Source organism: Aotus nancymaae, unplaced genomic scaffold (genome assembly GCF_030222135.1).
Source record: "Aotus nancymaae isolate 86718 unplaced genomic scaffold, 86718_ANA_hifiasm-v0.15.2.pri h1tg000010l, whole genome shotgun sequence".
Classification (NCBI taxonomy): domain Eukaryota; kingdom Metazoa; phylum Chordata; class Mammalia; order Primates; family Aotidae; genus Aotus; species Aotus nancymaae.
The window spans coordinates 71,670,057-71,687,315 of record NW_026988421.1 but is presented as its reverse complement, the minus strand read 5'-3'; the positions used below and the strand labels follow the sequence as shown (position 1 = coordinate 71,687,315).

Sequence of the window (17,259 nt, the reverse complement as noted above, 5' to 3'; positions counted from 1 at the left end):
TGAGGACATTACGCTAAGTGAAATAAGCCAGTCACAGAAAAGACGAATATTATATGAGTCTATTGATATGACATAATTATAGAGTACTCTAAATCACAGGCACAGAAAGTAGAATGGTGGTTGCCAGGGGCTGGGGAGAGGGAGAAATGGCAAGTTATTGTTTAATGGGTTTAGAGTTTCAGTTCTGCAAGATGAAAGAGTTTTAGAGCTGGATGGTGGTGATGGTGGCACAAGAATATGGATCTACTTAATACCACTGACCTGTACACTTAAAAATGGTTAAGATGGTAAGTCTTATATGTGTTTTACCACAATTAACAAAAATTGGAAAAAAGTATTAAAAAAATTCGTAATATATGTTGAAGAAAAATACCTGCTATCAGTGACATAGGTAGACTCTAGGATATGTGTAAAAAATACTCTGAGAGGCTGACTGTGAAGTGAAGCAAAAGCTAAGACATGAACACATGAGATAGATATGTTTTCACTGTATAGTCTCCAAGACATTGATAATACAAGAGGAAAAAGTCACACCCATTTAGTTACTTATTTTAAATCATTATTCTGAGTTTATTTTATCCTATAACTAGTTCAAATCCTCACATGATTAAGGGTTTTCAGAACAGTAGTAGGCTGGAGACTCCCTGTAGAACTCTTCTTTTACAGCTCCTTAAATCTTGGTTCTAGCTGGCCATTTTTTTGGCTTCCAGCTTTGAGAGAAGTAAATCAGAAGCATCTACTTTCTGATAACCTAATAAGGAGATTTGGAGCCAGAAGGCATTTCATGAGCAACTTCAGGCTGAAAAGCCTCCTGGTAATTTATGTCTTGTGACATTTTGAAGTTCCAGTCAATCTGGCCAGCAGACTCTGAAGGAGGAACCTGTCGAGGCATTCCTGGAATCATACTGGAAGGCCTTGTATGGAATCCCTGCTTCAAGGCTGCCTTCTCAAGGGGATCTGTGTTCTCCTGCATGAATATGTTCTTCTTCGTGGAAACAGTTTCAGAAGTCAGTTCCTAAACAGAAAACAAAAAAGCAGAAAAGTTATTATTAGAGACTGAAGCACACAAGATGTATGGCAAGAACACAGCATTGCTATTTTCATGCCAGAGACTAAGAACCAAACTGAAATAGAACTGCTTTAACAAAGCATAAAACCAAACCTATAGGATAAGTTGATTCACCAATAATTTAACTGCTTGCCTGAACAAAACCCAACAGCTTTTAATGGGAAACAACACAATCTAGACTCCCTATAAAATGTCCTCTACAATGTCCCGAACACAAGTAATAATTACTAGACATGTAAAAAAGTAGAAAAATATGAACTATAATCTAGAGGAAAAATATTCAATACAAAAAGGCCCCAAAATGACACAGATGATGGAATTAACAGACAAGGACTGAAAACAGCCATTATAAATATTTTCACAAATTGAAGGTGGAAAATGGACATAACGTGAAAGTTAAGATGCATCAGCAGAGAAAGTGGAAATTATATTTAAAAAACTAAACAGAAATTCTAGAACTGAAAAGTACAAAATCTGAAGTGAAAAATTTCACAGAATTCCCAGATTTTGGGCGTTGCAGAAGAAATAGTCAGTAAACATGAAGGTAGATCAGTAGAAATTATCCAAACTGAAGCACACAGGGAAAAAACAATCAGAGCCTCAGTGACCCATGAGACAATATCGAGCAGTTTAACATCCATGTCTCTGGCTGAGGTAGGAATCCTTGGAGCGTAGGCTCTACTGACCCCCTCCATTCCAATCTTTTCCTGGAAGTTGTACAGGTCCATTTTACGATGAGCCCTATGGGGCTCTGCAGGGAGGTTTGTGAAACCCTTGTCCACATGGTCTCTGAGACTCTTCTAATCTTCAAAGTATTGGGTCTATGCAGCAAATATCTGTTGATTCTATAAACATGTATTTCTAAAACATTTGTATAGTTTAGATCTTTATAAACAATAGGAGTTTTCTTCTTACTCAGAAACAAAATTATGGTTTACTTAAAGCTGCGTCTGCTTAATGAAGAGATATCTGTATAAGGATAACCTTTGTCTGATTCAAATTCTATCTCCTCCGTGGATACTTTTTTATTCTGATAATTGCATATGATCCCTACCATATATAGCATTCTGTTTCTATTCCTCTTTTGGCACATCTACTAGATAAGCAGTATTCAATCTGGGGGTACTCAAAGACTTACTAAGGTCTATCCAAGTCAGTTTTTTTTTTTTTAAGCGATTAAGGAAAAAACTGCAAAGCTTCGAGTGTATGCATATCAGTTCATCAGGTAAACTAGCAGGCCTGCTGAAGTTTTATGCAACCTATCCTGGGTCAGTTTGAAACTGGCTTTCCCAGCACTAGTCACACAAAATGTGAAGGTGACCAATAGCAAGGAACAGTTTGTAATCCACCTGAGTCAATCAGAAGCCAGAACTTGGAATCTTGTCTTTTTGATATACGTTTGCCTCTTTGCCCTTTATTTAGCCTTGTCAAAGTTTGCGTGGAGAGTAACTCACACCTTAATATTGTTGCTCTCCCTTGCCAGGTAAACTACTAGTTTGGCTTCATTTTAGATCACTCTTCGGTTCTCTTTATTTCCTTCTAACATAGGGAATCCATTTCCATAACCACAACCTACACATGAACTCTTTCCTAAGACTGAGAACTTGCACATAGTCCAGGCATTGTACTGGCTGTCATTTCCCATCTTCCCTTACAATTGCCTACATCACATACTTGGCAAAAGAATGACATACCATTTGCTTATGTAAATCTTGTTAAGGAATATTGCTGCTGGATGCAAAACCTCCTCAGTGAAACACAAAAAGACAATTCAGAATATTGATGTGAGCAAAGTTTTCCTTAATAAAGATACCATAAAACTAGGGTGGAGTTTTGGGAGTCTTCCTTATATATTTCTTATTGCCTTATATAGTTCTATTTCTATTAACAGTAAAGCATGGAGTTACAAATAGATTAGAGGTGGGCAGCAAGGTGATGACACATTTTGCTGAATGATCCTCACCTCTCCCATCTCCAAACAATTGCTTAAAGAATGAATCCTTCCTGAGGGAAGAGTTCCCTTAGACTATTGCCAAGCAATAGAATGAAACTATCTTTTGATTTAATTTATTTACAAGACATCCGGCCTTTAAGAAGCAAATATATTGTTTATGAGGATGTTGAGTATATCAGTATAAGTGTAAGTAAGCTTAATATTTTCATGTCTTCAAAGTCGGCTTTGGAAGCTAGCAAATGCTAGTGAATTGTCATGGACTGCATTAAAGACTTTAATGCACACGGTATAGTGACAGTTAAAAAGATGTCAGATGTCAAACCCAACACTGCAGTTGAGATAACTCTCTATCCAGGTATCTACCACTTTGTAGAAAGCATGGAATGGCATAAGTCGTTTTTCAGGAGATTGCGAAAAGAACTGTGGGAGGTAAAAGATATGCTTGTCAGACTGATGAATGCAGAGTTGTCTTCAACCATTCCAAGTTAACAACTTTCATCTAATATTATACCATCACAGAGGAGGCATCTGAGGTTTCACATAAAAGCAAATAGAATATAATAAACCAAATCCTAAATACTAAGTTAAATATCTGAAGTATGCACTGATAACAACCATATTTGGTTTCTGAAAAATATTGAGTACTCAAAGGAGTACTCAATAAAAAGTGCTCAAAGGAGCTTATATAAAAAATATTTGTTCCAAGTGAACAGATTTTCTTAAAAGTCAGGTTTTTTAAAACCAGTAACAGCAGAGTATTTCCTCAAATCTAGACAAATTTGTCTTTTAACATCTCCTTTTTTCCATTAACAAAGGTTGTCAATAACATAGGTTTATATACAAATACGTGAATATGGAGTGAAAAGTAGGCTGCAGTGACCCTTACTGTGCCTCACATTGAGGTTGGGCTAACTTGTGGCTTTCCTGGATTCCATCTTTGGGATGTTTGTGGCTACCCAAAGCTGAGTCCCTTCTCCCAACATTGACACTTTTCACGCTTCTGTTGAATCTGACACTCTTCTTGTTTCAGTATTTCTGTCATTTCCATTTCCTTGAGGCTACTGTCATATTCTTCCTGCAGTTGGATCTTCTCTTGCCTGTTCTGGGGTGAGGTGACAGAGTCGAATCAGGTCAGCACCTGGGGAAGCCTTATAAATGGTGCCCCCTGCTCACTGGGGACTGGCTTGGGTCAGTTGAGTTTCTTCCTGTAACTAGCTTTAGCCTGCTAGTAGCTACAAACCCTTCAACCCCACAGCTCCTCTGAGTTGAAGCCCCACTTCTCTGAGTTAGCCTCCAGGATCCCCACATTTAAGGGATATCTTGCCCTCAGAGCAAGTCAAATAAACCAAGGAACTTCCCAGGCCAGCTCCAGAATCCTGCCTTGTGTCTGGCTTTCAAAGTACTCTGGGAAAGCTGGGCCCTCCCTAAGTCCCAGTGCACATACACACCTCTTCTTTTGCTTTCACTGTTTTCCCATAATGATAAAGCCAGTGAGCCAGGTATTCTATTGGGTCACTGGGCCGAACCTTTGCCACCTCTGCCAGTGCCTGGGCCAGGCAATTTCCAAAGCACCTCTTTAGGTAGTTAGTTTCCATCCTGGGAGCCTGGAAAAGAGCGAAACAAAGTCGCACTATTTTACAAACTTAATCTGATATTAAAAATAGATACATTCTAACCAATTCAGATTTATTTCAGGACAAATATGAGATGTTTCTGGATCATATAATTCTCAAAAGAACCAACAAACACTTACTCGTCAATAGCTCTTACATTCAAATGGACTTTTTTCTAAAGCTCTCCAGCTGCACTAGGTCAGACAGTGTGGGTCCTAGGGTTTACCAGGCTTGGGAGAAGTTTGGTACCTTGGTGGTAAGGGCGGCTAAGGCCTCCCCGGACCCACACATTTCTGCCCTTGAATAGAGAGAAAATAAATGAGCAAGCAGGAGGTCCGGGGGAGGGGCTCTGAGCACCCAGCAGGCTGTGCTATTATGAGGCTGGAGGCTATAGTCATCTATGACATAGACAAGACAGGCTCATTTATTTCACAGGGGACCATGGAAATGCCCTGGGGAGAAGAGGGAGGGAAAATGTTGGCCCTGCAGCTACTGCTTGTCAGGAGCTCTGCCAGCACCTGACATGATATTCCATTCTCTATTACTTAAGGATTTGCTATTCATCATTATTTCAAGAGCTGGAGGCAAGGTAGCCCAACTTGGGAGCGGCAGGGAATTGTGGCAGTAGGAATGCACATTAAGATAGACCAAGTTCCAGTCCTGATTCTTCCAGTTATTAGCTGTGTGTTCTTCAGTAAGTCACTCAGTCTCTCTCAGCCTTGGTTTCCTCAACTGTAAAACAGAAGTAACAAAAGTATGTAGCTCACAATAATTAGATTAGAAGAGATAATAAACACACATCAGGCACTTAGCCAGGCACAGAGTAAGTGTTTATTACATTATTCCATGGAGGATTGTGCCATGAAATGACCTAGCACCTGGCCTCCTCCTGATGGATCCCATATTCCTGAAGTTGACACATTTTAATTCCAAAAGATCCCAGCCAGTAATAAAAGCTCAGATCTAGCCTTAACATTTTCTGGAGGCATTTTTCAATTTGCCCCCTCTAATCCCCATTTCTTAGCTTAAGGAAGAAAAAACATGTAGACATAGATATCCATATCGATCTTATCTGTTCATATCTATCTTATGGTTATAGACAAAATATTTCCTAGCTCTCTCCACTGCAAGGGCCTAGAAACCAAAACACTACAGTAGCAATGAGCACGCTGAGCATATAAACCTTGCTTGTAAATAGTCTTTGTCACTTAAGAGGAATCAGGGCTCCTTGGAGGAATGGCTGATTCCAAGGCTGGGGCAGGACAAGTCTAATGAGCCTGGAACGTTTTGTTGTGCCAGAAAGTTAGAACATTCTAAAAAATATAATGGTTGGGGACAGAGGAACCAGCTTAAAGGGGCTCCTATAATCAAATCTAGGGCAGTTTGACCATTAAAATAAATAGTGACTGTAATGGATTATAACTTATGGAAAAAATAAGAATCCATGAGTCCATATGAGAATATATAAGTAGAATAAGGAGAAGGCAAAGTTCTTTGCTAAAGTAGAATGCCAACTAACAAATGTGGGGAAAATAATGGAGTTTTAAAAAACTGCCATTTCCTCATCACCACAGTATAATTGAATCAAGGCGTGAGTCAATGAGTGCTAAGCCTGGGTGAACATTTGACAAGGAATAAGATATATGTATAGTCTCAAAGTTTCTTCTCACAAATTAAGGATTTATTCTAAAGGAAATACAGAAATTTTACAGTGGCAAAACCTGGCCAACACAACCTTAAACAAGTAATCCAAGTAAACATCACCAATAAAGGGACGAAGTGACATCAAGTGCCTCCTGATGTGATGCACTTCTTACAGTACATAAAACATTTCTGTGGATTTCTGCCTAAAATGCAGTATTGGAATCTAATTGAGGAAACATCAAATAAATCCAAAGCAAGAGACAGTCTGCAACTACCTTGTACTCTTAAAAATGTTGAGGTTATGAAAAAAAGAGTTAACTGTTATAGATCAAAGGAGAGTGAACAGCTATAATAACTACATGTAACACATGATCCTGGATTGTATCTTGACAAGAAAAAAGAATTTGGCTGGGCATGGTGGTGCATGCATGTAATTCCAGCACTTTGGGAGGCTGAGGCAGGAGGATCACTTGAGCTCAGGGTTTGAGACCAGCCTGGGCAACATGGCAAAACCCTGTCTCCACAAAAAATACAAAAATTAGCCCGGCATGATGGCACACACCTGCAGTACTTAGGGGGGCTGTACTTAGCAGGGCTGAGGTGAGAGGATCACTTGAGCCCAGGAGGCTGAGGCTGCAGTGAGTCGAGATCTCACCACTGCACTCCAACCTGGGTGACAGAGTGAGGCACTGTCTGAAAAAAAAAAGAAAGAAAGAAGGAAAGAAAAGAAAGAAGAATTCTATAAAGGTCATTCTTAGGAAAATTACATGAATTGAATGTGAATTGTAGATTATGTGATATAATTTATCCAAGTTAAATTTCTTGATTTTGAATAATGGAAATATGAGTAAGAGAATGTCCTTGTTCTAGGGCTGAATAATGGCTCCCAAATGTGTCCATGTCTGAATACCTGGAACCTATGAATATTTCACCTTAAATGGCAAAAGGGACTTTGTAAATGTGATTAAATTAAGGATCTTGAGATAGGGGGATTATCTGAGTAGGAACAATGTAATCACAGGCATCACTATAAGAGCGACACAGTACGGTCAGACAGGGAAGGTGATGACAGAGCGGAGGGAGAAAAGGCGATGTGATTCAGGGCCTTGAGCCAAGGATATATATCCTCTAGAAGCTGGAAAAGGCAAGAAAATAGATTCTCCCCAGAGCCTCCTGAGGAACCAGCTCTGCTGACACTTTGGTTTTAGCCCAGTAAGATTTACTTTGGAATTCTGACTCCAAGATCTGTAAGGGAATAAAACAAAAAAGCTGAGCGGGATAGTGAATGAGGGTGGGGACAGAGGTGGGTGGTGTCTCCGGCCAATCTATGCAGCCTACTTGAACCAATGCACTTGGATAAACAACCTTCTACACCCCTCCTCTTACTCAAACCTGGTCTGATGAGATGACCAGCAGCATTCCATCACCTGGGGACTTGTGGAGATGCAGAATCTCAGGTCCCACCCCAGCCCACAGATTCAGAGCCTGCATGTTAACAAAATCCCCAAGTGACTTGTAGTTACCGATCTACTTTGCCTGGATCACTGTAGAACTGTCCTTCCCAGAAGGCAGAATCACCAGCTCTGCATTCTCTGGTCATTGGGTGGCTGCCACACTGCTCACATGTGGCAAGCCGTATTGGCATACCCCCACCTACTCTAAATTGCCCATTTTCAACAATGATCTGAATGAAATGTTGGTCCAACAGTTACTAAGATATGGTGCAAAGACAGTAGAGCAAGCATACAGCCACAATGTGAGGCCTGGTGGGGAATAAGTCAAGAGGATGTCTTTTATTTATTTATTTTTTTTAATTTTTGAGACAGAGCCTTGCTCTGTCGCCCAGGTTGGTGTGCAGTGGCGCAATCTCGGCTCACTGCAATCTCTGCCTCCTAGGTTCAAGTGATTCCACTGTCTTAGCCTTCCAAGGAGCTGGGATTACAGGTGTGTGCTACCACACCCAGCTAATTTTTGTATTTTTAGTAGAGAAGGGGTTTCGCCATGTTGGCCAGGCTGGTCTCGGATTCCTGACCTCAGGTGATCCACTCGCCTCGGCCTACCAAAGTGCTGGGATTACAGGGGTGAGCCTCCGTGCCTGGCCAAAGGGGTGCCTTTTAAAGCCCACTCAGACCAACTTAGGGTACACTCACCAATAGGGGGAGAGGTTATTTTTCTGTGTTTCCTAGAGCTCCCCTGAGGGTGTGCTTACACTGTTCCTGACCTTGCACTCAGTAGGCAAGGTAATAAGGATAGGGGTTGTCTTTGTTCACTCTATACCGCTGGTGCTTGGCACAGTAGGAGCTCAGTAAATACTTCTTGGTTTATTCATTAGGGCTCTGACGCCTGCGCTCATGCTTCCCTTTGATTTTTCAGCGTCCACTTTGGCACTTACTATCTCAACTAACGTGTAAGACCTCTCTTGCCTGGCACTGCCCCGCCCATAAGCTGAAAGAGAGCACGGGAAAGGCTAGTACATGCACAGACCACTAGGCCAGGGAAGACTGCAAGGGCTTGGACCTGGTGAAGGTTGGACAGCATCCTGGAGGTGGAGGGCCGGAGTTGGTTCTGAAAGGAACCCAGCAGAGGTCACCAGTAAGAGCAAAGGTGCGCAGTTGTGAAACTGCCAGGCTATTAGCAGCTTGCAGTCACAGTTTTCCGGCAACTCTGGAAGGTCCCCCGCCCTTCTCCGATTGGCTGCCCTTCCTGGCACCTCCTCAAAGCCTCCCCACCCCTTCGTCTCTCCCGGTGCCTGCCAACCAGGGTCCCTGGCTATTTTCTGCACCCCAACTCCTCCAGGTTTCTGTGTTGCAAGTCTCCCCGGCTCACCAACCTGCGCGCCGCCACAACCCCCTTTCCTAGACCCTCGCGCGCACACCCTCCTCCAGCGTGCCCACTCCTCTCTCCTACGCGCCCCCTCCTCCCTGGCCCACCCCCTCGAGCGCGCCGCTTCCCTCTGCCGCGCTCCCTTCTTGCATTCCCCTTCCTCTCTGCCTGCTGCCCACTAGTGGGCGCTCTCTCTCCTGCACACCCACTCTTCTCTGCCGCAGGCCCCTCTCCTGCACGGCCCCTCCTCTCTGCTGCGCGCCCCCCTCCTGAACACCCCTCCTCTCTGGCTCCATCCCCTCGCGCGCGCCCCTGCTTCAAGACCCCTTCTCTCTGCCGCGCGCCCTACTCCTGCATACCCCCTTCACTCTGCCGCGCGCCCCCCACACGCCTAGTCCACTCTGCCGCGCGCCCCGACTCCTGCTCGCCCCCTCCTCTCTGCAGAGCGACCCCGCAAGCCCCCTTCTCTCTGCAGTGCGTTCCCCCTTCTCCGCCCACGCGCGCCCTCCGCTCACCGGTCTGCGCGCCCCTCTCGCTTTGCGGCGCCCACAAGGGTTCCTGCGGCGCGAGCTCTCGTTGCCTGGCAACGGGACGCGGCTCCCGCGTGGCGAGCAGGCGCGTGCGTCCGGTGCGCGCACCGGGAAGGCACCGACCATTTTTGAGATTTGTTCTCTGGCTTCGCTGGGTCCGGCGGGCAGAGGTGGTTCTGACCGTTGGGACTTGGGCTTCGGGCAGGACTCACCTGAGGCGGAGAGAGGCAGCTTCGCGCCTGGAGCTCCCGAAAGCGGCCGGCTCTCCTTCTCTTGCTCCTGAGCAGGAAGGGCTGCGACTCCTGAGGGCTACGGGAGACCCTTCCACACTCCCGGGTGGGAAAACCACACTGAGCGCCCCGGGAGGTTCCCAGATACAGTACTGTGCTGCATGCCCAGGTAACTGAATTTCAGATAAACGAACTACTTTTCAGTCCAAATATAATATCATGCAAAGTTATTCGTTGCTTATCTGAAATTCAGAGTTTCCTGGGCGAGCTGGGTTTTGAATTGAGAAGTCTAGCATGCCTGCCCAGGTGCCCCTGCCCAGTCGGCTGGCTGGCTCTCTCTCTGGTGTGGGTAAGGTACCTCCTTACATCTCTGTGGCACTTTCTTCAGGCTGGAGGTAGCTGTTTCTCTGGGAAAGAGCTTTCTTATGTTGAGCGAAGATGCCTATTAGTGTGTATGAAAAATAACACTGCTTACAACAGGAGAGATGGCTGTTTTCCTCGTTTCACAGACAGGAACCATGCTAAAGAAGTTGACAGGCCTTGCCTGGGTCCCACTGATATGCCCAGAAATCCGAGACAGAGCCTTCCCTGACTTGGCCTGACTGTTAGGCCAGAAGTTTTCTCTTTAGGGATAATGGTACCGTTCCCACTTTCCCACATTTTATTTTTCTGGAGCAACAACAGGAGTCTGTTCCCATTTTTATATTACTTCACTTCAAATGACTTTGAGATGTCTATATAGCATTTTGGTCTTTCAAGTCCATCCTACTGAAGAAATGCTGTGCAGAGACTGTGTTCCAAAGTCAGTTGTAATAATTCTTTTCTCTGTGTGGTTAGGACAATATCAACCTGATTTGGAATTAGGTTCATTTGTGCCAGTTTTCAGTTTTTTGAGTTTTTATGACTATATTTATGTATACACACGTACACATTCCTTTCCCCACTGCTGTTGCTAATACAAAAGATGACAGACGAGATACAATTTCTGTACCTAATTTTCTTTATTCTGTGTCTTAGAGATCACTCTCTAGTTTCTTCTTTCTCTTGTACATCTGCCTAATAACCCATTGTGTTGCTCTTTCTCATTAATCCCCAATTTGATGAACATTTAGGTGGTGCTTCAGTGTGACTGTTGTAAACGATGCTGCAAATAATCATGTGCATATGCCATTTCATATTTTTCCTTTGAGATAGGAGCCAAGAAACAAGACTGATGAGTCAAAGGGTGAATGCATATGTGATTTTCTAGATGTTGCCAAATTCTCCTCCATAGGAGTTATGCCATTTTGCTCTCCCGTCACTGTCATATGGCATATGCACATGGTTATGTATACAATTTCAGAGACACTGACATCTTGGAGTCTATCCATGAATAAAGATTGGGGGTTATGGATGAGCCCCAGGATGTCAATGCCTCTGAAATTTTATGCAAAATGCTAGGTGCATTTGTCTAGGGAAAAGTTTAGACACAGTGGCATTTTATCCCCTGTAATTTGTTCATTCCTATATCAGGGCCTTTCCTCATACCTAGAAGACTTCCTTCTCTTCTTTGCCATGTTAATTTTACTAATTTTTTTTTTTCTGGTAATTGTAAGCTTAGCTCAAATGTCACCCCTCAGAGAAGCTTTTTTTGACTTCCCTGACTTGGTCAAACTCTTCATCCTGTCTGGTCTTTATATTACTTATTTTAACTTCAATTTCATATTTATTGATTTAAATATGTGGTTAATATTTTTCTTCCCTACTCATCTATAGGCTCCATGAAGGTAGAGACGGTTTTTGTTTTAGTTTGGGCTGCTGTAGCAAATTACCAAGACTGGGTGGCTTAAAGACGATACATATTTATTTCTCACCATTCTGGAGGCTGGAAAGTTCAAAATCAAGGCATTGGCATTTCTGATATATGGTGAGGACCCTCTGCCTAGTTTGCAGGTGGCAGTCTTCTAGTTTTATTCTCAGATGGCAGACAGCAGAGAGTTAAAGCAAGCTCTCTCTTTATAAGGGCAGTAATCCCATGCATGAGGGCTCCACAATCATGATCTAATCACTTCCCAAAGGCTCTGCCTCCTAATACCATCATATTGGGAGTTAGAATTTCAACATAGGGATTTTTGGGGGACCCAGACATTCAATCCACAATAGTCTTGTATTCTCAGTACCTATCATGGTGCCTGACCTATAGTAGGTATTCTTTTTTTTTTTTGAGATGAAGTTTCACTCTTGTTGCCCAGGCTGGAGTGCAATGGCACAATCTCAGCTCACTGCAAACTCCACCTCCTGGGTTCAAGTGATTCTCCTCCTTCAGCCTCCCAAGTAGCTGGGATTACAGGCATGTGCCACCATGCCCGGCTAATTTTGTATTTTTAGTAAAGACAGCATTTCACCATTATGGCCAGGCTGGTCTTGAACTCCTGACCTCAGGTGATCCACCCATCTTGGCCTTCCAAAGTGCTAGGATTACAGGTATGAGCCATTGTGCCCAACCAATATTCATTACATATTCATTCAACAAATGATTACATTTCATCAGATCCTCAGAAAAGTCTGGATTTCTTAAAATACTAAGAGTAATCTGAGGGTGATCATTTTTTCCAAAGCACTGAAAGAGACTAGTTGCTGCATTTTTCCTTTTCTGTTTTAAAAACAATCCAGTCTATGATTATTCCTGTTTATTTTCATAACTGGAAAGAGTAGGACATAATTGGGAGAGTAGAGCAATTCATTCCCTTGTTACCATGGAGAGATGGCTGTGTCAGCCCTGTGATTAAAACACTCTTCAAGCAGCTAGAGGAGTTTGTCTTCTCGTGGGAAGACAGAAACATACACACGGAGATACTGTAATTCTCAGGTAGTGTGGCAAATGCTGTGTAAGCTGCTTGGAGCAAGAGGAACTTCTTTGGGTTGCCTGGGAAGCTTAGGGAATGAGAAATGATTCTCTACCTTGCAGGGGAGGAGATCTTTTCTGAGAGAGAAAGAGTGACAGAGAGAGAGAGAGAGAGAGAGGAGAAAAGAGAGAAAGAGTGGAGAGAGAGAGAGGGAGGAGAAAGAGAGGAGAGAGAGGGAGGGATCATCATGTACAAGAGTCATGGAGATGGAAATGTGCAAGGCGTGATCATCAGAATGGCAGGATGTCCACGGAGTTAGAGAGAGGCCAGGGTGTGCTGGGGCCAGGAGAGATGATGTTTGGAGTTGAACCTCAAAAGAAAATTGGGGCCAGATTGTGAGGAGCTTCATACATTATTATTTGGAGGTTGAGTTTTTCTTCTTTGGCCTTGGAAAATTTATGGATTTTTTTTCAAAAGGTGGACTATTGTGATGCTTTGTAAAAATGGCTCTCATGGCTTAGAAGGAACATTTTAGTATAGTCTTTAGGGTTAGGGTTTTGGAATCAAGAGGTGGGTGCAAACCCTCTCTCCTTCATCTGCCAGCTGTGTGATCCTGAACTGTGCTCTGACGCTCTTTGTGCCTGGGCTTACTAGTCTTCCCATTGAGATCATGATACCACTTTTCAGGTATGTTGCAAGGATTAAATGAGACTCATGTTACTTGGCATCAAGTAATCCTGAAATCAATCGTAATAATATCTCTTTTCTGACTCTCGGACTTGAGAGTCCTTCAGGATTTTGAAACCATTTTAGTTGTAGTGACTTCTGTGGAGCCCTTTTGGAAACTATTAGAAGTTTCCTGGGACCAGCTTGCTTTTGGCACCCCCAATGTGAGGTGTCCATGACTGAGGACAGGGTGTCATGCTTTGTTCACCTTACTGAACTTTAGTCATATAGTGACTTTATTGAAGATACTGCGGTAATGCAAAAACACTTACTTTTTAGGAGTTTTTATTTAGGAGTTAGAAATGGAGTCAATATATCTTCAAAAGCACCTTGGGACGTGTTTAACTCAAGGTCTTGCAGAAGTGGCAAAAGTTCACCCAGTGGATCCAATAGAATATTTGGCATTGTGGATTTACAAGTTTAAGGAAAATGTGACCATGGAACAACTGGTAAGTAGGAATCTCCTTCTAGGAAATTAGAAGCAAAAAATAACTGGTCCAACTTGTCTACTTTTTAAAAAGTTTAATATTTTTATTTTTCTGTTATAAAAATAATGTTTATTATATGAAAACTTGAACAACATGAAAAGTAGGAAGGAGAAAACAGTACCCAAAGAAGACTTCTATTTAGATTTTTAGGTAATTCCTTTCATGGGAAGTCTTTTTTCTATAGATTTATAGATTTATGTTTATGTACTTGTGATAATACACCATGTGTAACTTTAATATTGTGCTCATTATTCAGATAAAATATTTTCCCAAATTATTATTTGGTTTTGAAAGGGATGGGCTATAATTTGCTTAACCTTTTCCCTAATTGTCCCTATTAAGTGCTTTCAAGATTGCTTTTCTCTCTAAGAAGTCACGTGCTGTTTTTTTTTTAATTGTATTTTAGGTTTTGGGGTACATGTGAAGAACATGCAAAATTGTTGCATAGGTACACACATGGCAGTGTGATTTGCTGCCCCCATCACCTATATCTGGCATTTCTCCCCATGCTATCTCTCCCCACCTCCCCACCCCCCACTGTCCCTCCCCTATTTCCCCCCAACAGACCCCAGTGTGTAGTGCTCCCCTCCCTGTGTCCATGTGTTCTCATTGTTCAACACCCGCCTTTGTTTTTAAACAATGCTAGAGACAAAAGGAAATGGCTGAGCTAGAGCGTGAAAGAGAATTAGCTCTGATGGAGCAGGAAATGATGGAGAGGATCAAAGCAGAGGAGCTCTTAATTCAGCAGGTGAGGCAAGTAGGAGAGTTCAGAGGGGACTGGAATTACGATGCCAACCTCAGCATGTCACAACCCAAATGCTGATAAACTTCCCAGCTCCAGTTACTTAAATATGGCTTCCTAATATCTTCATCTTTATGGATGTGTGTGTCTTCTTTGCTGGAGAAGCAGCAGCCCTGAGTTTTCCTGACTACATTCATGTATACACATATACACATTCCTTTCCACACTGCTGTTGCTGATACAAAGGATGGCATACCTCCAGGTAAGAGAAGAATACAGAGAATGCACTGTGACAGAAGGCAAAGAGAAAGAGTGTTTTCGTGACATCTGAGTTTCCCATATCTATTGCTGAATGGGAAAGTGTTCATTACAGGCCTCTGTAATTTGGCAGGAACAGTGTGGATGGAGTGGTTGGGGTGGGTGGAGTTAGGCACGGGAGATAAAACATGTAGGCAATGCTTTCAAGGAGATTTTGAGAGCAAGGAGGGATGTTCTGGTGTTTGTTTTGATTTAAGAGCACAGTAGTGGAGTGAGTGGGTGACATTAGGAAATAGAGTGGATGATTCGTGGGTCAGCTTGCCATGGAGATGAGAGGAAATGGGGTCTGGAACATAGATTAGGCAGGCAGAAGGCACTTCTTTGATTATAATTGAGGGAAAGAGGAGAGAATGGTGTTGGTGGAAGCATCTTCTGTGAACAACTGTTTCTATCTTCTTTATGAAGTAGGCACCATGATCATCTGCTAAGAATGAGATTATAAGGTAGGAGGTGTGGACAGAGTGGTAAAGGTTAGAAATGGCAGCTTTGGAGAATGAGAGAGAGAGTTGAGGGATAAAATTTAGCAGTGGGCAGGTGCGGTGGCTCATGCCTGTAATCCCAGCACTTTGGGAGGCCGAGAGGGATCATGAGGTCAGGAGTTCGAGACCAGCCTGACCAACATAGAGACCCATCTCTATTAAAAATACAAAATACAAAAATTAGCTGGGTGTGGCAGCCCTCTCCTGTAGTCCCAGCTACTCGGGAGGCTAAGGCAGGAGAATTGCTTGAACTCGGGAGACAGAGGTTGCAGTGAGCTGAGATTGCACCATTGCACTCCAGCCTGGCAGCCAGACAAGACTTCATCTCAAAAAACAAACAAACAAAAAACCAAAAAGAAATTTAGCATTACTTGGTGGCAGTTGGAGACCAAGCACTGATAATCATGCCATTTGGTTTGGTTATGTGATTATGTGATTCTTTTCACTTAGGCCCAGATGTCTGAGTGAAGAAGTAGAAGCAGGCAGACCTTTTGAGTGAAGCAGGATTGGGGTAGTGTGATTAGGGAGCTGAAGATATTGGTTACGGAATTGTCGAAGGAACAGTTCATGTAGTACAGGCTGGAGAGAGGAAAGTTCCAGAGTGGCTTGTGGACTGATTTAATTTATAGAGAGTTTCTAAGCGAAATTTAAGCCACTTCTGTAGTTCTACTAGATAATACTTAACTCCAGAGTCTTGACTCAAGTTTACATATTTAAAAAGGGGAAAGAAGCCTATTGTTTGCATATGTGGATATAAAGAAAAATACAGACTTGGCAAATAGCTTCTCTGCCTAGCCTCCTATCCCTGATATTGAGGTAGAAAACTGCAGGCACCTTAGAAGGATAGCGCTGTTGAAAACTTTCCGGCTTCTGAGTCTTCATTTTCAGTCATTTGGCTTATTCTTGAGGGGAGGTTAAAAAGTGTTGAGTTGGGTGTCAAACTGTCATCCAAACAGGCCAGGTGCTTCCTGCAGCAGCCACAGCTGTGGATGAGGAGCTATCCTTCCTCTTATACAGCTCCTATAACTGGAATCTGTCCCTGTCTATCAAAATAAGAGAATTCCCAGCTGTTCTCCTTCCCGAAGGCAATTACATCAGAAGTGGGAGATACTTAACTCTCTTTGACTCACCTATTTTATCTGACTTATGTATAATTCGGTAACACTAGCAATAAATACACCTATTTTATCTGACTTATGTATAATTCGGTAACACTAGCAATAAAAACTTTCTCTAGCCGTGTTATGTTGACCAGTATGAACTAATCCACCGTACATCGAACCCTAAGTATTGTATTAGAGTGGAAGATAAAATAATATTATGCAGGAGAAAGAAGTGGATTGGTGTGCAGAAATAGATAGGAGAGATCAATCAACAGAGAAAGGCTTAGGAGAGAGTGTGGCAGAGATGAAGAAAAACAGAGAGGGCTCTCGGTGCCTTCTGAGTCACGTGAGCTGGAGGTTGGGAACTCTGGTTATTTCCTTGCTGGTTGCAAAAGCAGTTGTCCTTGTAGTCAGTACTGATGACTTGAAATTCCTTGACGTTTTAGGCACTCTGTAGCAAGCCTGGTTTTTTGTGAACCGAGAAGTATTTTTATTGCCATTTTCTATGTAAGAGCTTATTTTTGGAGTAAGAGCTTTTTTGTTTTTTATTTGTTTTGAATGGCTTTGAGTGGTTTTGCTCATATGTGAAGAAAGGGATTAGATTTTGGAAGTTTCTTGAAAATGTCAAGATGCTGGTTATTTTGATCAATCTGATTGTTATTTAGCAAGTACACTTTGCATTATTATTGAGAGATTGGAGTTATTTAACTTTCTC

The 17,259-nt window shown here is 42.7% G+C and overlaps 2 protein-coding genes across 3 annotated transcripts in view; one reads left to right on the top strand and one right to left on the bottom strand.

The window, feature by feature from the left end:
• Positions 1-487: 487 nt before the first annotated feature.
• Positions 488-9,675, bottom strand: DYDC2 (DPY30 domain containing 2). The gene is given in 4 exon segments (XM_021667032.2): positions 488-1,019; positions 4,007-4,125; positions 4,472-5,368; positions 9,619-9,675. Coding segments are annotated over 3 exon segments (534 nt in total). The 5' UTR covers positions 4,619-5,368; positions 9,619-9,675; the 3' UTR covers positions 488-751.
• A 4,041-nt stretch (positions 9,676-13,716) lies between these two features.
• Positions 13,717-17,259, top strand: part of DYDC1 (DPY30 domain containing 1) — a 66,041-nt gene continuing 62,498 nt past the window's right edge. For both annotated transcript variants that reach the window (XM_064374388.1, XM_064374387.1), the window contains exons 1-2: positions 13,717-13,863; positions 14,549-14,650. In XM_064374388.1, coding sequence (XP_064230458.1) covers positions 13,717-13,863; positions 14,549-14,650 — 249 coding nt within the window. The remainder of the gene's footprint in view (positions 13,864-14,548; positions 14,651-17,259) is intronic.